Source organism: Drosophila busckii, unplaced genomic scaffold (genome assembly GCF_011750605.1).
Source record: "Drosophila busckii strain San Diego stock center, stock number 13000-0081.31 unplaced genomic scaffold, ASM1175060v1 hic_scaffold_32, whole genome shotgun sequence".
Classification (NCBI taxonomy): domain Eukaryota; kingdom Metazoa; phylum Arthropoda; class Insecta; order Diptera; family Drosophilidae; genus Drosophila; species Drosophila busckii.
Genome location: NW_022872742.1, coordinates 24311 through 49541, shown reverse-complemented (window position 1 = coordinate 49541; position 25231 = coordinate 24311). Strand labels below are relative to the sequence as shown.

Genomic DNA, 25231 nt, shown 5'->3' with positions numbered 1-25231 from the left:
TCCGAAATCCAAAATCCATACTCGTAAACAAATGCAACTAATCGCCGCTCATGTTGAACGTGTTCACGGCTAGGCAAACCTGAAATTGTGGCTTCAGTTTCAGCTTCAGCTCCAGCTCCCCTCGACTTCCGCACAATGTAATGATCATTGCCATGGACTTTAGTTGTGAGATGAGAGATGCTTATCAGCAATGTAATGTGAGCTGTTTCAACATTTTTACAACTAAAATAAATAAAGGTAAATATTGTGAAAAAATCATTTACGCGCTTTTAACATTTACTTACATTTTTAGTTTGTTCCAAACAATGTAGGCAGTGAGATTTTAATTTATTTTGTAAACACACATGTGTTGTGGATTATTACATTATAGAATTTGAGAACAGCTTGTGTTTGATTTGCTACTACATAGTACTTTGTATTAAAAACAAAACGAGTAGTGAAGAAAAAAATTTCCAAGTATTCTGCGAATTGCTAAAAGCTTTGAGACGCGCAAAAAATAAAGCCAAGGGTAAAATTAGATTTGAATGAAGTTAAAAATATATATGGCGGATTAGCATGAACAATCACTAACAATATTTAAAGAACTATACTATTACTATATTATTATTATATTCTGCAAATCTTTAGAATATTTCCTAATTTAATGATATATTTTGTTTTGAAAACTATAAAATATTTTGCTAATCTTAATTCTTTAAAATATTTGCAGTTAACGCCCAATGCCTTTCGCATTAGAGATGGGCTCAGAACAAACAGACGTCAGGCTTAAGAGCCAACAAAATAATTATTGCAAGGTTAATTCTCTAGAGCAAACACTTGATGAATTGAAACATAATGAGCATCGGCTTGGCACTTGGACTTCCCTTGGAATGGATGCGACTAATAGCTCTACAGAACTTGAGCAGCAACAGTCTAGCTGGCATAGTCTAGAATCCTTGCAAGGAATAGGAGTGGAACTTTACTTGGTAAATGAAATGAACTGCCAGCAGTCTACGTTATTTACACTAGAAAATAAGCAGCTTAAGCTCAATAAACTTGAAGCAATTGAAACCCAAGTTTACCTTATTACTAAAAATAATCAAGGGCAGCTTAAGCAACTCGCAAGGGTTAAGCGTAGTCTTAGCTACAGTTCTGTGAACTTGGCCAAAACGCAATTGACGCGCAGCCAGCTTCAATATTTACTCAGTAAGCCGCACTTTGCGCCCACTGTGCGCGGCTGCTTTGTACTCGTGATGTCTGCTCCGATTTATCGCCTGGCACGCATTATAGAAGTGAATCGCTATGAACTACGCCTGCAGTTCGAAGATAAACAAATGCAGCATTTCAAATTGAGTTCCATATCCAATCGTAGAGCCCGCCAAGCTGAGCTCCATTGCTGGCTCCAAGCGTGCCAAGAGCGCATACCCAGCTTCAGCGCACTGGCTGCAAAGCAAAGAGTAATTAACCAAGCTCTGAAGAGCGCCCCTTACCTGCCCACCACATGCGCCAGTTCGAACAAGAGTAGCCTGCGACAGAGCAGTGGGAAAAGTTTGACTAAACTGAATGTGAAAACTAAAAATTATGACAAATTGGATCTTTATGAGCTATACAATTTTGAAGTTCAACTGGATTTCAGCTTGCTAAGTATGAAAAAACATAAAACTAAACTTTTAAACAGAGAATCAGATCCAAACTTGAGGCTTCAGGCTATAAAATTTATTTAATGTTAATGCCATGAAACTAGAAAAAAAGAATTAATTTTTAATATTTTTCTTCCATGCTTAATTAATGTTAATGCCATGAAACTAGAAAAAAAGAATTAATTTTTAATATTTTTCTTCCATGCTTATTATGATGAATTGTGATGAATTTTAATTTCTAAAATATTTTCATATTTTTCGCTTAATTTAAAACTCAATAGTGAATGATTATAGTTTTCGACTTTATTATAATTTTTAAGCTTCGCATTTTTTTTACCTTTTTCTTCAACGATCATGAGTTTTGTATTTTTTATATCGTTCTTCAATAAGTAAAACTATTTTTTATTTTGTATATTGATTATATTATTATATTATTTCATATTATTATATTATTTTATATTTTCGCTTTATATAAAACTCAATAATAAGTGAACTTAAAAAATAAAATTATAATTCTTAATGTTTGCTAAGTTTTTGATATTTTATCTTTCGCTTTAATGCTTTAATAATTGCCATCGCTTAATACACAACTCTACATTAAATTTAAATAAATTCTTGCTGCTTCTTCAACTAGTTTGAGTTACGCCTTTTGATTCTCTGCTTTTTGAATTTATTTACTTAATCACTTTTGTCTTTACAGCACCCTTTAGCCAAATACTTAAAGCACATTTTCCAAACTGTTAGCATTGGACAAACCAATCAAGCAGACCCATAATCACCTTAACCAAAACAAAAAGCAAAGAGCAATTCATACAACCAGAGCAATCAACAAAAATTGCTAAATTCAAACAGTGGACATTGGACAGAGGACAAAGGACAGCGGACGCTGCTAATTGCGGCAGTGGCTCAGGTTCTAGCTTTGGAACTGACTGGGCCTGCCTATGTGTACATCAATTGAACGAAAATATGAATGCGTCCATAGAGAGAAGCCAACAATGTTGTTTGCTCTGCCACTGACACCGCCACGTGTCAACACTGTGTGCTCCGCTCCCACTGTATGTGTGTGAGTGTGAGTGTGTGTGTTGACCACTGGCCAGTGGGCATTGGTATGCTCGAATTCCAATCAACCACAGTGGACACATCAACAATTCGTGTGCCGCCGCCAAAAGCTTGTTCTAATCCAATCAAATCTCAAATGTGGTTCAGTTTTGTTGCCAGCGCTGTTGCTATCGCAATAATTCGTTTTGGGAGTGCAGCAGCAACAACAACAACAACAACAGTGCTGGCGCACAGTGGGCAAAGCTATAGCTAAAGCGACGAATATAGAAATCAATGAATAAACTTAGTTTAAGCAAAAGTAATTTTATGTAAATACTGAAAATCTTTTTACATAATATTGTATTTAATTTTAATTTCTAAGAACTTAAAAAAAACGTAACTAAATAATAAAACATTGTACATACATTTAACAACAAATTTAAGTTTTATTGTTGCTGTCTTATTTTTTTCTTTTTACGCAACGATCAATGTAAATAACTATTAATAGACTAAAGAAGCTTTAAATAATATTTGATAAAATATAAAACATCATTTTATGCTTTTGCTTGAAAGATTGCCGCCATTTACATCACTTTTTGATTTAAATTTTGGTATTGAAAAATTCAAACAATATTCCTATCACTTAGATTAATTCTCATATTAAAAAATAAGCAAGCATTATAAGATTAACAATTAAATAAATACATTTTTCAAAATCATTATGGCAGACATAGCTGAAAAACAATTTTCAAAGAGTTAGATAAATATTTTTGGCTACTCAATTTCAATTGAATTGAACCACAGCGCGCTTTAGGTCTGGTCAACATTCATGGATAATACAGAGTTGTGGTTTATGAAGCTTTCAGCGCTTTAAACCAGTCAGCATATCGATACGCAATGGCAGCAATAAAAACCCAATTAAAGATATACTTTATTGTGGGGGGTGTAACTAATGAATCTTATAGATGATAAAGGTAGCTTGGTGGGCAGCTAATGTGACAAGCTTTCTAGCCAGGCATCATTAATAATACAAATAGAAAACTCATTCGTAGTCCGTGCATCAAAGTCACAAACGGCGAACTCGTTCATATTCTGTGAAGCATTGAAGTGCCCAATTCTGGTGTAACATATGAGAGGTCAAAGGTGACAATAAAATAAATGCCATTTACTGATGAGTCATCAACATAATTTTTACGATTTGCTTTCTTGCACATACTACGATGAATAAACAAATAAAATGCGCACTATACTAGTTCGAGCCAAAAGCATTTGGCATGCATTGACTTTTTATGGTCAGCAAGTGGCAATGGGAGTGCGAGAGAGAGAGAGAGAGAGACAAAGCATGTTAGTAACAAATAATGCAAAATCATTTAGTGTAACTTGCCATAGCAGCAAACGAAAGTCATAAAAATTCACACAGAATGAAATTCTCATCAAGTCGCCTCGCCAGTTGCCACAATTTCATTTGCCGCTAAGCAACTCACACACACACACACTAAAGCACTAACTGTATGTGTGTGTGTGTGTGTGCGTGACTAACGTAATCAGCTCACGTAACTCGTAGATGAGATGAGATGAAATCAGCATACACTCTGGACTGCATAAATATCAAATTTATGCCAAATACACATTGCCCCAATAGCATCATTCACCCATAGCCAAGGCCTGGACCTAAGCGTGGGCCTGGACTGGCCAACTCAATAGATCTGTAACAGGCGATAGCATCATCGTCATCAAATTCAAATGTTGTGCTACTTGGATCAGAAATGAAAGCACTTTGGCCTAAGCCAATCAAATGCTAGATATATAAATTTATTGCATAAAAATCATAGAAATACAACTAAATATATAAAAATATTTTTTGGCAACTACAAATTAAAAATTATTATCAAATTTTAAATAGTTATACAATTTTATTGGTGTTTATTTTTCAATTTCAAATAAATAAATTTTTCGCCATTTTTTGTATATTAATTAACGTTTGCAAAATAATTTCGTTAGGTTTTAAGCATGTTCTGAAAACTCATAAAAAAATAAAATCATCCGGTTGCTAAGCATTTTACTATTTTCTTTAGAACTACATTACCTCTCTTAAGTTCAAATTGTTATAATTTTCTCTTTAGCTCAGAAATATTTTTACAAAAATGTTCTGAAATTCTGAATAATAAAACTGTTTGAGCCATAAAACAAGCGATTAGCGTTTTTTTAATATTATTTAGAGTTTTCAAAATTATTTAGCATTTTATTTAGTATTTTGTTTATTAAAAACTATCCATAGATAAATATTGTGATATATCTACTGCTCTTAAGTTATAATAGTTGCAATTTTCTCGTATATTTTACGAGTTTTTCCATTGTTAAAATCAATAAATATTTAAATGTTAACCGCTATAAAAACTGACATATATTTAACTATAATTTCTATCATTAGTAAAACAGCAACGTAACCCGCTTCAAAATAAAAGAAAGAGAGAGAGAGAGAGAGAGAAAGAAAAAAAGGCAGATGGTGTAAAACGCAAACATCACGCATAAGTTTCATTTTATTTTGATTTTTACGACTGCCACAGGCTGTGGACAGTAGTAAACCAACCCCCCAACCCCACCCCAGCCGGCCAGCAGCAACTACAGTGGCCAGAGTCTCAGTCGTAGTCCCAGTCCCACCTGGATCACTTGCTAAATAACCAAACGAAAGGCAACAAAAATCAAGAAAAAGTAGTCACCAAATGGACCAAGTGGACAAGTCGCTCGTAGGACCAAGCGGGGCGCGTGGGCGAGCGGGTGGCTGGGGCTAAAGCAGAGAAAATGCCTATTTACGAGCTCGCATGTGGCTGGACACATGGTAATCATATATTTTGGTCATATCTGTGGACCATAAAACCAAAGTCCTTATGTGCCTGTCAATGAGTTGCTTCATGACATTTATTTCGCTTGTTCTTGCTACATGGGGCAAGTGAGTAAACATGGCAGAGTATGGGATGGAGTTGGGTTTTAGGGCTTGGGCTTGGGCTTGGGGTTGGAGTTGGCTGCTGCGTGCGGATGGAAAATATTTTAGTGAGCATTTAATGTCCAATCTAAGATGAGCTCGTAACTTTTGATCGAATAAACGAGCAGACACACACATACACATACACACGCATAAGGTAGCAGCATAGATAGTTATAAATATAACAGCAGCTCATGCAACATGCGCTCCCTTGGGATAATTTCTTAATTTTCTCAACTGACGCTGAACTGACTGATAAGTAAAACTTATTTGCTCTCCATTTTAGTTTTAATTGAAATCAAAACTATGTTGTTGAACTATTTCTGTTGAAAATTAAAAACGCTTAGCGCACTTTTAGTTGCTGCTCTTGCCACTTGTGGCTGCCACACGCGTGTGTGGCCGCTTTCAACAGCAATTTAAGCTCAACACACACGCAACCTGCATAACTTTTGACTTTTCTGCTAGGCTAGGCCAAGAGCCATAAACTAGATTTACATGCGACACCCCAGAGACCCAACCAACCAACCAACCAACCAACCAACAAAATAAAAATGTAGATAAAATGAAGCGTAAATTCAAGGCGTGAATGGTTTGCAATTGAAACAAACAATCAGCCGTAAATATGCGCATAAAAGTTCACTTGATGTTCCAGCAACACGCAACACGCAAACGGAATTTGTTTGTATTTTTAGCTTAAACCCCCAGCTGACTTATTATACGTATAGAAAACTAAAATAGGGCAGCCTTAAGCTCAGCAGCTCAATGAGCTAAATGATCACTGGAAGAGCTGGCCAAAGCAGCATCCATCAAATACAATCAGCAGCATTAGCGTTTTATTAATATTTAAAATGATTAATTTGCACTTGACCTACCACAACATCAGATGCCGAATTGGGTCGCATATGAAGCAGCAACTGATAACACACAATGTGAGTTCCATTTACGCAAATGATCTTTGATACTCATAAATAAAGAAAGCATTATCAACATTATTGTATAATGATTTTATATGATATAGATTCTGATAATGTAGCTATTGTACATCATTAAGTGATCTTTGACCAGAATATGCGCAAAAATAATCTTCAAAATATAAAACTACTTTTTGGGAATATATAAACAAAAAATCCAAAGCCAAACCTCAACTAGTCTTAAATATTTAGCTCGGGCTCTCTCTTTCTCTAAAAAGGCTCATGCCCCTTCTCTTCAACAGCCTTAAAATGTTTGCTATTTTACTAATAAATGTTCTTTGGAATCTAGTTGCCCAGCTCAAAGCACTTGAAGCTCTCAAGCTGAAGTCTAAATATCAAAGCCTTAAAATCTCACAATACATACACGTCTCCCATAGGCAACAGCTGGAGCACACGCTTATTTAACTATAATAAATTTAATTTAATACTAAACATGAGCGCTGAGCCACGTGCTGTGAAGCAGCAAATCATGGCTGAGCCGGTGGAGCAGACCAATCCAAAGAAAGTGAAGTGGCACTCGATGCAGCATAGTGGACCGATCTTTGCGCCAGCCTATGAGCGTTTGCCGAAGGATGTGAACTTTTATTACGACAATGAAATGATTGAGCTGACGGAACAGGCGGAGGAGGTGGCCACGTTCTATGTCAAAGCTTTGACGTCGCCTCATGCACAGCACCCGGAATTTATTGAGAATTTCTTTGGAGAATTTCGCAAATGCTTGAGCATCGAGCAGCGTCATTTGGTCAGGGAGTTTGAGCTGTGCGACTTTAGGCATATGCAGAAATATTTGGAGCAGCAGCAGCAAAAGGAGGTGATAACAGCAGAGCAAGTGCAGCAGCATAGCTATTGCACAATAAATGGACAGTCCAGACGCGTGGCCAACTATCGCATACGGCCGCCAGGATTAAGCTGTCCACGCTCCACCAAGAGTGCCGCTAGTCTAACCATGGGCATGATAAAGGCGCGCGTGCTGCCTGAGGATGTGACCATCAACTGTGATGAGCTTTTGGAGCCGCCAGCGCCACCTGCTGGCCATCACTGGCATCAGATATTGCACGATCACAGCGTCCAATGGCTCTACGCCTGGCGCGATTCGCTCTCTGGCAAAATGGTCTATGTGCATGCCAAGCCTGAAATTCCAAAGGTTCTGGCCGAGCCATTGCCTAGCCGTGAGCAGTTCGAGACTGCGCGCATTTTTCAGACGCGCCTGATTCGCATGCGGCGCGTATATAACCAGATTATGATCTCGCCTGAGTTGCAAATGCGGCAACTGGGCGTGGCACTCTACTGCATTGATCACTTAGGCATGGATCCCGTTGATCTCTGCGCCATGCGTGTCGACCAGGTCAAGCTGCAGGTGCGTCTGGGCGAGCGGAAAAACATTTGGCACCTGCTGCCGCCGCTGAAGCCGCGACAGCACGATATCAAGCCTGGAGTCTACTACAATTTGAGCGTCTTTATAGACGGCAAGCAGCCACATGAGCCAATCTTCAGCGAGCTGACAGTTGAGAAATTGCAAGAGAATCTACGCTGCGTTATGGATGGACTGACGCCGGCTGTGTTTCGCATTTGCAATGCCTCAAGCATGTTGGCGGAGCAGCTGGAAACGCTGAAGCCCGATGCGAAGCATGAGTGGCTACAGGGCTTGATTGCTTTGCTCAAGGAAATCCTTGAGCAATACGATCAACCTCTTTACCGAGAAGTCGTTGGCCAATTTAGCAGATTGAGCATCAAACGTGAGCGACGCTTGCGTCAATTGACCAATCACGCTGCAGCGCTGCTCCAGTCCACTGCCCACTTTGTGGATCCCAGAATTATTGTTTCGTGGTGCTTGCGTCACAAGCTTGACATTGATAAGCTCTACAAGACCACCAAGCAGCGCAAGACCATCAAATGGGCGCTGGATAGCGCCACAATGCATTTTCGCTTTTAGTTTATATTCTTTCAATTTGCACTTGATTGAAAATTTTAGTTTAAAAAATAAATGTTGACCGACTGTAAAAAAAACGCAATAACATGGCTATAATTATTCTGGCTTAAGCTAACAGCACAGCTCATCATAGCATTAGCATAAGCTGTTAATTAGCAGCGATGTATCGATTAATACACAACAAGCGATTGTTTAGATTAGATTAGATTAGACTGTTAAACTTTGCGAGCTCATCTCTAGTTCAATTATTAGCATAAGCAATTGGCAGATATTGATATATGCGCAATAAGTATTTGTTTATTTTCAAATTTGAATTTGAGCATTTATTTATCATTCTTAGCTTAATTAAAGGCTTTCTTATTGTCAGGCTCCTCCTGTTTCTGTTCGAGTAGCTTGCGTTGATTCTCCTTGAACTGCTCAATGGGATCGTCAAATTGGCGATAATAGTGCAGCACCTCCCGCACATCGTCCAGCTGCCAAAGAAAAAAGCAATTGTATTGTATATTGGGTAGTTCAGCAATTGGTTACCTGATGCTCCGCTATGAGCTGTAGGAATGCAGCCAAGTCAAAGAGCTGAACATCATCATCGTTGCCCAGCCAGCGCACAATATTAAATATATTATCGGGATGCATGGGTATGGCGGTGTGATCCCAGTCAACGACAATGACGCGCGCTAGATTGCGATTGAGGCGATTCAGGTTCTTGATATGCTGACCATCCACCAGCTGCGTGGCGCCACGCACTAGACGATATTGGATGAAGCCATGCGGATCGAGTGCATCGAGTATGGGAAACGCCGTCATGCCCTGCTCCGCTGTATAGATCACAATCTCAAAGTGTTTGCTACACTGGCGCAGAAAGTGATCGACGCCCGGCCGCTTCTTATAGCGCCTGCCCGTCTGATACGTCCAGTCGGGATGCACCAGCACATCCTTCAGCTCCAGCACTAGCGTATAGCGCGGCTGCACATATGGCGGCATTAGAATATCCGGCAGCAGTCGCGTTGGCAGCGGCTCGTCCAGCATCTTTTCATAATAGTGCAACGCTCGCCACATGCGTTGCAAGTACTGCTGCGGCAGCGGCAGTCCACTCAGCTCATCCTCAATGCAGCGACCGCATTGATCATACTCCGGCTTGCCCAGCTCATAGATGGCCCACAGCAGCAGGCCGCAAAGACTGCCCAGAAAAGCGCGCAGGCCATAATTGGGCTTCGACTCCTTCGGCGCTGGCTGCGTGCAGAGGCGAGCGCGTTTGGCCATGCTGCATGCCTCTTGCCACTTGCCACCACTCAGCAGCTGGCTACAAGCTCTGCTTGCCGCTCTGCGAATCATATTAGATGGCAATTTAATTTGACAACATTTTCAAGTGTAACTGACAGTTGAGTAATAAGAATTTATTTAATTGCTATTAACATTTCTTTATAGCAACAATTTTATTTATTATTTGTATACTAGTAATATTAAAGATTGCAGTCTGGAATTAGGCAAAGAATGATAAATGACCATTACAAAAAATATTTAGCTAAATCATACATTATAAAATATATTTCAAAATTAAAGTAGATAACTATTTCTAAGCTTGATGATAATTTTAAGTCTTACAAACATAAGCTAGAGTTTTGGCAATTGTCTTAGAATTTAATTTCTAGTTCAAACAGAGCGATAGAGAGAGAGAGAGAGAGGGAGAGCGAGATAAATTCTTAGTTCATAAATATGCATTAAAGAAACGATGTAAAATGTTCACATGGGTACATTATGCAAATGTCATAGGCTTAAAATTACAAATTGCAATGCTGGGCAAAGAGCAGCAGCTGAAGTTCAGACAAGGCATTGGTGAGGTGGGTTGGGGGTGTTGGGCTTCTGGTGTTATTATTTAAATGGCGCATTATCAGTGGCCAGCAGCGGGCTGGCCAGTCAGCTCGTCGAATTGTCATAAACAATCAAAATCCATTTAAAATTGTACATGCAATTTGGTACATGCAGGAGCAGCAGCAGCAGGACCAAACTGACATGACCAGCAGACAATCAGCAGGTGTGGTGGAAAGGGGGTAGGGGTGGCTGTTGCTGTTGTGTGTGGCAGGCAACGACAGCATCGGGCATCAGCATCAACGTCAAGTGCGTGGGCGGGGCGCTCACAGCCAATTGGCAATTGCAACTCTGGACTGCGCCACTTGTCAGCTCTGGCTCAATGTACTTTCTCTCTCTTTCGCTCTGTATATGTGTGTGTGTGTGTGGCCATTTTGCTGCTGTGGCCATGGCCTGTGTATCGTTGATATGATAATTGGCATGAGGCAATAATCCACTTGGATACGTTTACGTTGACAATCGTTTATATCGCAATCAGTGTCATGCCGTCTGCTGCTCTCGCTTTTGCTTCAGCTGCTGCTGCTGCTGCTTGTATCTGCAGCATTGTTGCTGTTGCCGTTGCTGTTGAGGCATGCATAAAGTATAATTTCCAGCACTGCCTGCCACACACATATTAAATAACAATGAACTGCAATTGCCCAGCGAGTCTCGTAATTCGTTTGTAATGCGTGCAGACGCACAGATTTGAGTAGCCCCGGACACGTTACAACGTGCAGGACAATTGTCCAGGACACACACACACACTCTCATCACCTAGCACTCTTCTCTCGTATTTTATGTGCACAATTGTCGCCTGGCCAATTGCATATAATTTCTGATTTTACCGTTTAACTCGTCGCCTGTTAAATTTTATCGCCTACGCTAAAATCGTTTTCAGTTTTCAGTTGCCAACAAGGCATTTTTAAATGCCAATGTTATGTGAGTGCCAGTTCCAGAGCTAGGCTTTGGTTAGTACTAAACTCCACTGCAATTAGGCATTAGTTACTTGGCTTTGTTATAAAGTCAATTCAAGCGTTACTTACGTATACGTAATTTGTGTATCAAAAATTGCTGCAATAATTAGTTTTTAGCTTGCCATTCAAATTAAAGAATAGATTTATTTAAAAATACATAAGAATTAATTTAAGATATACAAGAAAATATCATTTTTAATCGGAAATATTTAAAGAATATTTTTATAGGATTTCCATTTTGAAATTGTTCATTTGATTTTATAAATATTATAAAAATTCTTTTCTATATATTCCAATAACTTGTTTAGCAGCTTATAAAACTTGTGTCAACTTAAGTTTATCGTATGTATACATAATTTTTTATTATAGCATAGCTACAATAATTACATGTGCTATAAATTATATTAGACAACGACATGCGGCTAGAGATGAGAGTTACGTGTGAGTGGCATAAAATTAAATTTTAATATAAACAATTTTAAACAACAAAAAGTATTAGTAAATGAATAGCTAAAGAATTATTTTATTTATCACTTATTACTTACGACATTTTAGTAATTTAATTTTAAACTATATCAATCACATTGATTTTTTAAACTCGATGATGAGATTTAAAGATTTTTATGATTTCTCAGGCGTTTTGCTGCAATTTTGGCCACCTCTATGCATTATACAAAGACACATCCTGTTGGACAGCACCTGCATAGATGACCACCTACATAGATGACCACACTTTGGAACACACTTTGCAGCGTAAAAGAAAAAAAGTGGTAGAGAAACTAAAAATAGTAAAATTTATGCGCAAATGCTGCGCAGCTGGGAAGGACTGTCCGGGGGGAGGAAATGGAGGTCAGGTCAACAGGAGTATCCGCAATGCCAGTAGCGACACTTTTACGCCTCAGCTCGCGTGCAGCGGCGACCTGCTTAGCCTCTTGACCACGGCCCAGAGTCAGAGCCAGAGCCCAGAGCACACACACACGTATGTGTGGCGCTTTTTTATGAGCAACGACAGCACTTGGCGATGAAAGCATTTCCGCATCCGGCCAGCGTTTCCTTTGCCCACCAGGCCCAAGCCTTAGAGCATCCACTTTAATTTTTGTTTTGTTTATAATTTACGCGACACAACATCAATTAAGTGCTTGGCCGGAAAAGCGAAGCGCGCATACCTGCAGTTGAAAAAAGCAGCCATAAATTGTCGCCCTAAAGTGGCAAATCCCAAGCACCCCCCACCCCTCACTAGCTTGAGCTAGCAGCTGCGCTTAAATAGCTGCTGCACTTTGTTTAAAAATTGAATTAGCTATGCACATCAGACAAAATCAATTTAGCAGCAGCAGCAACAATAACAATTAGAGTTTGAGCAAAATAAAATTGGCGGGCGGTGCTTTGAGCTGGCTGCTGTCTAATTGGCATTAACAGTTTAATTTATGGCACAAGTTGGTCTGATTTGTTGAAGAGACACATTACGATGCGGTAAACGAGCGACAATGCCAAGTGCGCCATAAACTGATTCACCCACCCACCCACTGAGCAGACGCAATTTGTTACAAGCAAAAATGTAGACAAGTCGACATTACATGAAACAGCATAAACTAAGCAGCAGACGGACCCTTAAAGTGTCCAACCACACACACACACACACTTATTGTTAGACAAATGTCTATAGTAAATAAATATAAATAAATTCCAAGCAGTTGTCTTTCCACTTGCAGAGCATGCTGCTATTTAAGCTACGCTTGCCGCTATATAATTAAAGTATATAAATTAATAATAGCAAATAAATGTTTAAAAAATCAATTAGTTTTTATAATAGCAGCAAAATCTGTTCCAAAAGAGTTTCAGCTTTGATCGCCAAGCCATAAAAACCTCTTTTAATATTTTTCTCTACTGGCCATAAACCAAAAATTGCTACATCTACTTCAAAAAAAAAATAAACAGAAAAGGAAAGCAGACAAATTTATTCATTATGTGCAGTAAACAAATTAAACAAATTTATAAAGTTGTAAGTGGTGTCGACTACTTAATAAATTACGCAATAAAAAACCTTTAAAATCCATCAACCAATTATTATAGTTACACTAACTTATTTGAAGTATCCTGGCTGCTATAATTACTATAGAACACTTTTAGCGAATTTAATTATTACACAATTATTAATTTGAGTCAAGATCATTTAAATGAGAGCAAACACATGCTTGCATTATAGCTCTGAGCTTTTGTCTGTGCACAACCAAAAGCTGGCTGCTGCTAAACTTGCTGTTGTGCATATTTTTGAGTTTCTATTGCTATTAAAATGAATGCTTTGCATAATTAACATAAAATCTTGAATAAAAACATATGCGAGTGAAAGTCAGCACTATAGTAATATATAAACTAATGCCAAGTAAGCAAAGTTAATCGGCACACACACATGCTCAGGTGTAAGCTTACCTGAGTGGGTGTGGCTGTTTAATTATATGTGTGGGTATATATATATATATGTATGTATATGCTCATATTGTGCATATCCTTTGTCAATATTCATTATAAGAGAGCGCATACTTTCGGTCGTCCTTCCAGTCATAAAGTTGGGCAAACGTCTCATAAAACGTGACGATAATCATAATTGATGCTCGAGGCCTTTGCCAAATTGGCAGTGGCTGTAGTGTGGGTTTGGTGGTGGGTTAGGGGGCTGGGCGGCTGCTTCAAATTGTAATTTAGTTTGCCAGCTAAAACGAGAGCGCGCACACCTCAGCAAAAGACAAAGTCTTTGCTTAGCTTCTGTTTGTTGTTGTTGCCAAATTAAGGGTAAAATTGTTAATTGAAATTTGTGTGTGTGTGGTGTGTGCTAACAAAGAGCGAGAGAGAGAGAGAGAGAGCATGTCCTGGCTGCTTAATTTATTTGGTGTGTCCAGCAGCGGCAGCGGCTGCAACATTTCCATACTCGAGGGGGCGCCTCCAATGATAAATCAATGCAACATATGGCAATGTTGTTTCAACCTTTGCCTCAATGCTGTAAATTTTAAATCAATGCTTAGCCCAAGCTGCTGCTGCTGCTGCAAGTCTTGTTCGTATTTTTTGCACTAAACGCATTTCTTTGCTAGCTACTGTAGTAGTTCGCATAAATTCCAAGCACGTAGACTCGAGACTGCACGCAATCCATTATTGTATTAATTAACAGGAACAGGATCACCAATCAGCCGCTTGATTAATGATGTCACTCGTTGTCGTAAATCTCGATTTGGAACATGTGCAAATTTCCACATGCAAATATATCAGAGGAGATGCGGCTCGTTGCACCAATCCCGCATTCGAAGTCGAGCCCCTCTGCTCTGCTCTGCTCTTGTGTCTTATTGTTCTGCCTCGCTCTCTCCCTTGCTCTCTCTCTCTCTGTCTGTGTGTTGAACATAATCATGCATTAGGCCAAAACACACACAGACACACCGACAAGGCTCACACGCATAGAAGTGGGCACAACATCCGTTAAGGGCATCCTTTCGCGTGTCCTGAGGACACACGCACATTGTGCGAGGCAGGAGTGGGCAGTGGCAAGTGGGCGGATGCATTAGAAGGCAAGCTGCATTCAGCCTGTTGATTCACCAAGCCTAATTAAAGGATAAAGCACTGCACACAAGCTTAAGCCCAAATTTGTGTAATGTACAACTTGCACTAGATTAGCCAGCAAATATATGTTTAGCCATTTACTTATATAAACACTTAATCAGCAGCTATAGCTATAGGGAATTCCAGCAAAAACGCATTCAACACATGCAAAATAAAATATAACTTGAAATAAGAAAAATATCTAAACGATCTGAGCAAAGTCTAACGCATCTAAAAACTAAAAACTAAAGCATTAAGCGATTGTAATGTTTTATAGCATATCAGTCATTACTATATGTCTACATGATAATAATCACAGCGTAAATTAGAGTGCACAAATATATGACAAGCTGTCTTTTTATTTATTTTTACGTTTAACAGTTTGCCTCACATTTGAAGCTTCAATATTTAAATCCGAACTGAACTCAAGTGCAACAAATTGAAAGCCACTCGCCACGGATTAGCGCAAAGTTTGGCTTAATTGCCATTTTGCGCAATGAGCGGCGCAATATTTTGAGTTATTTTGAAATTAGTTGATCGAAGTACAGTAATGTCGAAGGGACAAAATCCATTACAGACGCAATGAGCGGCGCAATATTTTGAGTTATTTTGAAATTAGTTGATCGTAAATTTAAGTTAATTACAAACAGAAACAGAGACAACAACTAAACAATATATGTACATAATACTGATTTGCTACTGCAGTTTGTGTGACTAATAAAGCAAAATGACTGCAGCACCACTGCACCACCGCATATGCTCGCTGGTTGGCGGTGACTCGATGGTGGGTTAAGGGGTTTTGCTTGTAGATTTGCATTTCGCAGTTACCGCAGGTACTTCTAATCTTGTTTAGCCGCGATTATAAATTGTTGCGTACTTCATTCTGGCCAAAATAATAACATGAGTAATTAATTTAATGTGCCAGCGACAGTGCGCCAATGCAAGAGCGAGTGAGAGAGAGAGAGAGAGAGAGAGAGAAGCAGCAGTACAAATGAACTAATGTTTATGGCAATTGTCGCGTAAATAACAATGGCAAATGGACAAAATCTATGGCAGGCAATGGTCAAGCATAGCTAAAGCATAAGAGCAAGCGAGAGAGAGAACGCATGTATGTGTGTGCAAATCTGGCAAATTCGCAATGCAAAATGGCTTAAATTATTTTGACCGCGGTTCCAATTTGCATTCAGTAGCATAAATATACATATATTTAATTTAGGCACAGCTGTAGCCACAGCTCTATTGTTATTGCTATTGCTATTGTTGTTGTTGCTACCTGTGAACCAACTTGGCTAAAAGCACTGCCCATTTGTTGTTGTTGGCCATCAAAAAATTCTACCCTTGGCCATTAATTTTATTATTTTTATTGTACGTTCAATCGTATTGGAGTTGGAAATAAATTTCAGCGTCAGTTTATGGTGCGTGAATGAATGTATCTATGCAGCAATACATTCATTTAAAACTAAACTCTCTCACTGACTGCAGTTAAATAATATGCCCAAGCAGTACTTCGCTACACCCCACCCCAACCCACTTTGACTTTGTCTGCTTTGGCTGCTGCTCTGGCATTATTTATTTAATTTGTCTCATGCCATTTGTTTGCTAAATAATTGTCGCCAATTTTTGCTTACCGCGACTAGACAAGCTGGCAGCGCAACAAATGGTTTAATTACAATATACAAATATAAATTAACTTCTATGTGCGCGCATAAGTATGCTACAATACTTTTACATGCGTAGCCTGCATAAGTATGCAATGAAGTTTTTACATCAAACGCTTTGCATTTTATTTTCTAATCTCAGCAAACAGTTGCTTTTAATTTCCAAAAAATAATAAGCAAATATTAAAACGCGTAATGTGAGTCAAGTCAAGCCGCAATTAAAACTGGCAACAAACGAAATTTTCAATTAGCGGCACTTAGTGTCAGCTGCCATTTAACCAACAAAAAAAAGGAATAAGCCAAGTCAGTCTAGCAAAAAAATAAAGATATCTAATAACAACTAAGCGATATTAGAGCGCAAATTAGTGCAGCAAGCTAACCGCAAGTAAAACGCAAACGGCGGCGGCATTTGGCTTAAAAACCAAAAAACAATTTCATTTCGCCAAATTGTTGTGCTGCAATTTGCTAGAAACTCTTTTTTGTGTACCTATTTCTTTATAATTGGCTCTGCAGCTAACAAGCAAAAATACTTACACATTTGCTAAATTGAAATTGCAAATGAGATTGCAGTTTGGCTTCACCGCAGTCAATAAACATTTATGTAAAAACAATCAAGACAGTTTCAAATATTCAAGTAATTATAGATGGGTTATTAGATTGGTTTTGAATCGGGGATTGGAATAAATGATAAAGTAAAATTTTTTGTTGATTTTTATAAAAAGAAACTTTTGAGATATAAATGTATAATTTAATTAATTTTAACAGAGTGCTGCACTTCATTTTAAATATTATATATACATTTATTTTTTTTATAATCTGCACTACATTTAGATATGTGCGTGTCTCTACGGCAACAATTTAAACTATTATTTATTATTTAAGTTAATCCTTTATGGCATTTGTCGCAGCCCCTCATTTGTTGTTGCAGATTTTATAGTTTTAGCAAAAGCAAATGAAACTTTTAGACAAACATCAAAACATTCCATGCCATTACACAAATCCAATGCAGCCGTTATGAGTGCCAGTGCGTCCCTGCCTAAGGACATTGCATTTGTGGGAGGTGGAATTTCGGATGATTGTCGAGAGCATGTGAAACTTCTTAAAGATAATAATAATTTAGTGCTGTTGAAATGACTTTTGACCATCACACACAATTGATACGAGAGGCGACCACAGGCAGTGCCACGCCCCCACATGTGCCCGCTCTCTTATACAGCTGGAATGCAACTGCAGGCAAACAAATACGAAATGGAGTCGACTAGTAGTTTGCACAATCAAACGCACAGTAGGAGAATTAAGGCAAGAGCTGCCGCATCTCAAACAAATAAACAATGGCCGAGGGGGTGGGGAAAACGCGCCGCCAAAATGCCGGAAAATCCACACATCCTTCGAACGCAGGCCACTTTGCATGCAATGCGAGCAACTTTTCTCAAATGCTGTGTGTGTGTTTGTGTGTGAAAACTGAAAATGAATTCGTAAAAATTCGCTTGTAATAATTTCTCGATTTTGTGTGTGTGTGGGGTGTAGAAAATTATTTGATTACACACACGTGTGTAACGGTCTGGCAGGCTGGCAGTCTGGCAACGCTGCCAGCTGGCATGCACATAAAATAAACTTCATCTGCGCTTCGTGCACTTTCTGCATACAAGAACTTCAAATACGCAGGCTAAAAAGATTCGCAGCACAAATAAAGTTGAGCTGAGAGAGAGAGAGAGAGAGAGTGTGAGTGAGCTTAAGCAGAGAATCGTATACAATTATTAAAACTGAGTTGCATATTCAATAATAAAAAATCAAGAAGAACTCAAGAATCAAGCAGAACTTAACAGCGAGCGATAACTTTAACAGCGCATGTTAGGCCCAACAGAGTGTTAACAACTCATGTTAAATGCAAGAGAATCTTAAGCGCTGCGCTAATGTGACTTATGATTACAACTAATTACTACTAATTTTAGTAAATTAACTTAATGTTGTAATGCTATGCTTCCTCCATAATATTTGTCTTTTATGCTTACAGTTGGTTTTAGTTGCCTAAGCAGAATGCATTGCCGCAAGTTGTTCTTCAAATGTTTTACAACAATTCAAAGTTATGTGCTCTATGGCATTTGTTGCTTTTGTGTATTCGGACACTTTAAATACGATAGTGCTAAATATAATCTATATGTTTATCAACGTGCAATTTATATACGTCTGCCAGTTTGGATTATCAAAATATATATACTTACCAACGATTATTTAATTGCTATAGCGCTATATGTAAGATGCGAAATGAATAAACAAGCTATGCTCTTCTTAATGGCAAAAATCATTTATGTCAATTGGCAAGCCATCAAACATTTAAACATTGTGCATAGTCGTAAGATCAGTCATCATGTTGTTGCTGCTATAAACAATGTGCTGGATATTCATAAAACAATGCGGCAAAAGTTTAGCAAACATTATTTTAAATTAGATATAAGCCTTGTTGTTTTATATTTAATGCAAATTGTTTTAAGCATTTATGAAGCTTGCGATAAATTGCAGTTTAAGTATTGGCGACTATATTTTGTACATCAAATAATATTATGTGAACTTTTCTATAGCAGCTACTTTCTCTATCAGCTAATGATTATATCCTGGCTAACAGCTCTCAAGAGCTTTTTAAGCAGCTTAGCTTGCACTAATCGCAAACCTCGAAAGCTCTTATTATTTTATAAACTTTGGTCGACTATAAATGAAGTTCATGCTCAAGTTACGCAACTTTGGTTGGAATCAGCCAATATTATTTTTATTTCGACGCTAATTGATAACGGCACGCCAGCGTACAGTTTTTCAAATGAAAACAACTCACCTAATGCAAAATTGCTTTATTTTATAAACTACTTATGGAACATCTGTTCAGCGACTTTAACAAAAATCTTACTCTTGGCCATATGCAATGGCCAATTGGAATATCTTAGCAAACAAATACAACTGCAACTATTTCTTATTGATTTGACGAGCACATCAACTAGAAACTTAACACGTTTTTTAAGCATCAAGGTAGGCTTTAAATTTATTTTAAATATTTTGTCATTATATTTATATTTAATCTTCTAGCATAACAACATTCAATTCGAACAACGACTGCTGCCATTGAGAAATTATTATTGGTCTAAGCAACAACTGCTGAATAAACCCTTTGTCTTAATATATTTCAGTTGTACTCTAGTAAATTCTTTAACCAATGTACAGTATTATTTAAGGAATAGTAAGCCGTTTATTGTAGAATGGATTTAACTAATCAAGAATAGTTTATTTTATCATATGAATTTGTACTTAAAGAAAATTGTATTAGCCTAATAAACTTACAATCATAAAAATAGTTTAAACATAACATGGATTACGAATTAAGATGCCAGTGATAAAAAACATTTTTATATCTGGAAAGATCTAGTTCACAACAAGGAAAACGCTTTTATGTCATAAAACAAAAACTTTTATCTTATCAAAGTCAACAGTAGAATAAAACTTATTTATAATTTAAATAAAATTTATTAATAATAATTATTGCATTAATCTTATCAAAGTGAACATTAGAAAAATGATTTGCATTTATAAGATTAGTTTCGATTTGGCAATATTATAAAAAGTGGAAAAGGGTATTTTAAATTACGAATGATGAGAATCAAAAACTCAGAGATTATAAAAGCTAGAGCGAAAACTAAAAACTTGAAAAATAAATTAATCAATTTTAAATATGTTTCTATTAAGCAATGTGTATTTATTATAATTACAATTGACCAAATATATCAGTTTCCTGTAGCTCATATTGCTTTAGAAAATCCGCAGTCCATTTATCTATCATGTCTATTTGAAGAGCCGTTAACTCGTCCTTGTAAGAACCAACAATACCACGTCGCATAAAACTTTAAACAATAAACTCATTTAAAGAAGTAGAATTAAAACTGCAAATTTATTTACTTACTTAAAGTCTTTTGTTGATTTTTCAAAGTCCTTTATGAGCTGCGTTGGATTTGTGTATTTGCCAGCTGCAATATATTTAAACTTATTAAAGTATACAAGAAATAAATGTTTATATCACACCTCTTATATTTTCGAATGATAAGTGTTTTATAAGCTTATCAATTTCAATGCTAGTTAAGCTTGGTAGCTCCAAGAACTTTATTAAATTCACTATGACAGCTTTGAAATCTCTTTGCATGTCCTCGTAGGTAACGAAAAAAATGTTGGGCTCGTTTCTCATGCGCCAATTATCAATCACATGTGTCCAGTATGAAGTATATAGAACTTTATCGTTTAAGAAATCATCAACAAAGTTGTCCAGGTCGCCTAGGTAGAGTCCAATGCTAGTTAGGAAACTATAGCTAGAGACAATAACGTCCTTGGGATTGCGAGCAATGTAGATGTATTTGTGAGCTTGCTGCCAGATTCGATGAGGCAGCAATTGAGGCGGCAGATGAGATTTAATAACGCGTGGCCTATTTAGCTCCTTGCAGTTATCTATGGAGTCCACGCTGCTTTTGGTGCTAATTGCAGAGATCCTTAAAAACAAAATAATAATTGAAACGCTAAGCAATACTTGTTTATAGTTTGCTTACTCCAAATACTCCATTCTTGGGCTAACCAAATAGTTGGACTTGGCCATTTCAAAGTCCAGATTATTGCACATCATCCAAACAAGTCTTAACAACCAGGTATTGCCGCTTTTCATATAAGACACTACATAGACATCCCCATCAAGCGTTTCAAACTCATCAATGCGTTCCTTATAATCTATGAAACGCGTGGGTAGCGTGCACCAGCGTTGACTCCAATCCTGCTCAAGTGGTATCCAGTCACATATGCTCTGATCTCCAGTGCGGCCCAAGCGCATCATGGGCACATCCGCTGAGGTCTCAATTGATCTGCTGACAAACATAACTGAAGCGAAAGCTACTTAGCTGCAGCCAAGTCGGCTGACTATTTAAGTAGTTTGTCTTCACGTGACAAGCTAACATAATCTCTCATAAACATATAACAATAAATTAAATGATTAAAGTATTTGTGCGCATTTAAATAAGAGTTATGTATGTTGGCAATTAGTTTATCAGCAATTGTTTACTATGTCTAGCCTCTGTCTATGCATGAACACATATAAATTGTATGATAATAACATAACATCTTTAAATTTTAACACTTACCATATTTAATTATAGTATGAGCAAAAATTATGGCTCATAATACATAATTTCATATAATAGCGTACAGTTCCCAACTCTTTGCTGCCCCTTCTTTAATTTGTGGCTCATAGCTAAGAGCATGTTGACATCAATCCAACAAATTATGCTCATCATAGAAATTGTGACTAATTATGTGTACATCATAGACAGTCCCAACTCAAAATACATGTAGTCTAAAACTTTCTACGAAATCGAACGCAATGAAACACTAAAGTTTTATTTAATTTAGTTTGTCGCAGCTTTTGCGTTTTGTTTATGTTCCTGGTAAGCAAACTTTATTTTAATGCCTAAATTACACACTCTTATATTTATCAAACTCTTCTACAAATCACGCGACTATCGTACCATGTGCGCTCTCTGAGCAACAAAGCAGCGACGCTTTCGTTTAGTCGCAGCAACGAAAAGCGATCGAGCGCATACGAACGAAAGATGCGAGCAGCGCTGCTATCGCTCTCGCGATAACAAGCATAGCTTCTTACATGTGTGTGTGCTTGTGTGTGATTTTGTTTTGACGCTTGTAGCTCATGCATTGGCTGGCTCTCATGCTCTCTGATTAGCGCGCGCTCTCGCCTTTCGATTCTGATTCGCCTGATCAATGTGTGTGGGGCTGGCAGTTTGAGCAGCCAGTGAGGCAGGTCAGTTGTCTGTGAACTGTCGGCGATTAAACACGAAGTGAACAAGCTAAAAATTAAAATAGATTATTAATTTTAGAATAAAATACTCAAACAATATTTTAAAAATATGCATTATTATTATTATATATGTTTTTAATGTCTATGCCTTTGCTTTTAACAGCTGTTAAGTTAACAGCGTTTGCTTAACAGCCGCGCCCTCTGCACTTATGACAGCGGCCATTTAATTTAGTTTATTTTAACTGGCAAGTTAATTTGAGTTTACTTGCTTACCAGTAAGATGGAAACTGAGAAGCAAAAGAAAGCGGCTAAGAGCAAGTAACTTGGCCCGAAGCAAATATGTTTTGCATCTAATTTGCATTTTGCAGGCAGCAAATGAACTTATAAACACACCGGAAGCTCTGAGTACACAAATTGTCGATGGCTGCCAGCACAAATCGTGTTACCCAACGCGACCTACGACCCGTCGCCTCTCCCCCACTCCAAGCTAGCCTAATAAAAAAGAGGTTTACGCAGTGTCCGCTGGCATACGGCTAATAGGCAGTGAGCTCTCTTCCCACCCCCCTAACACGGCTCAAATTGAAAGTTATTTAATGCAGCAGGGGCGGTATAGGGGTGTGGGGGGCCGCAGGTCGGCGGGGGCTGTGGCCTATGAGGTTACGGAAATTGTTACACGATGCTCGTCGTCGTCGACCAGGCCAAGCAACATGAACTTATTTCGCTGCTTTCTTTTTTGTGTTAACAAATAAGATTCAAAAAGTTTATGCCGTTGGCTGTCACGACTTGGCAAATGGGCAGTCGGTGGTTGAGTAGAGTTGCGTATACGCCGTGGTGTCTGTATTCCTAGCGGGGACACTGAATATTTAACAAGCGACGACGGCGGAAGAGGAAACCAAATGGCGCAAGTGTTGCTCAGTTTAATCTATTTCCTGCATGGCCTGTCTGCCTGCCTGCTACCCCCAAACCGCGACACCCCAACCCATCTCTCAGCTTTGCCTATGCCCAGGCCGATCCGCACAATCTTTAAACTCACAAATTTATCGGCGGTTCATAAAAAGGTACAAAACTTGGCTTAATTCGCTGTGGCAACTACAATTTATGGCCGCCAAATATATTTCTAAAGATTATAGAACAGATTTCCAGCAAGCTTGTATATAAAGTGAGAAAAGTTAGCAGTAGACATGCAATTAAACAATAATATTGTATATTAATATATAATTCTTAAAGAAACACTGCATGATGAAAATTAGATAAATAATATGTTAATATAATGCTAGAAAAACTCGAAATAAATTTTCTACTACAATTAATTTACTAATTGAAGCAGCAAGTAATCGAGTTAATAAATAATTGAAATAATTTAAAAAGAAAGAGCAACTTATACAAATATGAATTCAAATATTAACTTTAACTTATAAAAATATACAACAACAAAATATATAGAAATTATATGAATTTTACTGTTTTTGAAAAGCATTTTATTTGTAAATAGTATAAGCTTAATTATAAATATATTACAAAAACAAATAAATGAACCATTTTAAGCAAACAAAATCATAAAAAACAAATAATAAATAAGTTTGATAAATATACAAAAATTATTAAATTGTAAAGTATTTTTATTTTAAGCTTTTTAGCATTACACATAAGTTTAAATAATAAAAATATATTTTTAAAAATTGTTGCTAAGCACAAAGTTTGAAGACTTGTTACTTGTTTGTACCTGCTGCTTTCTCTCTGCCCCCCTCTCCCCCAGAGAAATGAATGTTTATGTCTAAAATTAAAAGTATAAAAAGCCGGCCACGAAATTGTTTTCAAATTAAGATGGCAATTTTCACAGCACAGCGCTGTGTCCCCTCGAGAGATAAAAAATATAAAAACCTGGACAATGCGTTGAGGGATGAGAGGAACTTATGCTGCTGCTGGTGGTGGCCGGCGAAATTTGAAATTTGATTATGTTTTGTGGTTACACTTCATTCATTCCCAGTGCCTCCAGCTCCGTCGACTGCTTGCCCAATTGACATAAATTGTTATTGTTGTTGTTCTAGCTTTGAATTTATGCGATCAATTAAATTTGAAAATAAGCTGCGTGTTTTTTCTTTTAATTTTCATAAATTTTACTTAAGTGTAAATAGTAAATTTTTGTGCGTTGCGCTTAATGTGTCAACTTTTTGGGCTCGCTGGCGAGTTATGCAAATGATAACAAGATTTTATGATGATTAAAAATTTGTAAACTGTATAAGAATTTATGTTAAATTAAAAAAATAAAATGTGTAAACTTTCAGTCGAAAGTCCAGGGCTAAATAATATACAACACACACACACACACACACACACAGAAACCTTTACGGAACTAAATGCGGATAATCTGTAAGTTTGCTTTTTACCAAATTTATGTGAAAATTGGTTCGAGCGTTTTTACATAGCAGAAAGCGTGTACTCCAAACTTGTTGTTGTTGTTGTTGTTGTGCTTTTTCTTCTATGCGCTGCTGTATAGTTTTTCAGCTTCAGCACCCCAAACTCTCCGCTTAGTTGAACAAAACTAAAACATGCGCATTCAATGGGCGTCCCATCCGGTCTGCCCCCCCAGCCAGCTTCAGTCTCAGTCCTCTAGCTGTTGCTGCAATTCATTTCAAACAGACGTCTATGTGTATGTGTGTGTGTGTGCAGAGATTTACCGTTTTATACTTGACATTTCCAAAAGTTTAAGTTTTAATTTATGACACCGCCACTTTCTATACAGGGCGACAAGCTAAATATGAGCAAATGGCTCAGCAGCCAACTTGAGTGGGTGGCTGGGTGCC

The 25231-nt window shown here is 37.7% G+C and overlaps 4 protein-coding genes across 5 annotated transcripts; 2 read left to right on the top strand and 2 right to left on the bottom strand.

Annotated features, from left to right (window-relative positions):
- The first annotated feature begins 443 nt into the window (after positions 1-443).
- On the top strand, positions 444-2950 carry LOC108601006. 2 transcript variants are annotated; one of them, XM_017988878.2, is made up of 3 exons: positions 444-508; positions 710-1623; positions 2320-2950. In XM_017988878.2, the coding sequence occupies exons 2-3, from the start codon at positions 720-722 to the stop codon at positions 2361-2363; spliced, it is 948 nt and encodes a 315-aa protein (XP_017844367.2). In that variant the 5' UTR covers positions 444-508; positions 710-719; the 3' UTR covers positions 2364-2950. The 2 variants fall into 2 exon arrangements, with proteins under 2 accessions (XP_017844367.2, XP_017844375.2); XM_017988886.2 differs by lacking the exon at positions 444-508 and having other exon boundaries at positions 701-1623.
- Positions 2951-7044: 4094 nt separating this feature from the next.
- LOC108599429 (DNA topoisomerase 1-like) lies at positions 7045-8544 on the top strand. The gene is made up of 2 exons (XM_017986288.2): positions 7045-7370; positions 7482-8544. Exons 1-2 carry the CDS (start codon positions 7045-7047, stop codon positions 8542-8544), a joined length of 1389 nt encoding a protein of 462 aa, XP_017841777.1.
- Positions 8545-8827: 283 nt separating this feature from the next.
- Positions 8828-9915, bottom strand: LOC108603060 (mitochondrial import inner membrane translocase subunit TIM50-A). Its single transcript, XM_017991501.2, has 2 exons — positions 9070-9915; positions 8828-9014 (listed from the first exon to the last, which is right to left on the bottom strand). Exons 1-2 carry the CDS (start codon positions 9871-9873, stop codon positions 8883-8885), a joined length of 936 nt encoding a protein of 311 aa, XP_017846990.1. The 5' UTR covers positions 9874-9915; the 3' UTR covers positions 8828-8882.
- Positions 9916-20345: 10430 nt separating this feature from the next.
- On the bottom strand, positions 20346-21494 carry LOC108599507 (sulfotransferase 1E1-like). Its single transcript, XM_017986415.1, has 4 exons — positions 21175-21494; positions 20660-21102; positions 20541-20604; positions 20346-20481 (listed from the first exon to the last, which is right to left on the bottom strand). The coding sequence occupies exons 1-4, from the start codon at positions 21492-21494 to the stop codon at positions 20346-20348; spliced, it is 963 nt and encodes a 320-aa protein (XP_017841904.1).
- Positions 21495-25231: the final 3737 nt, after the last annotated feature.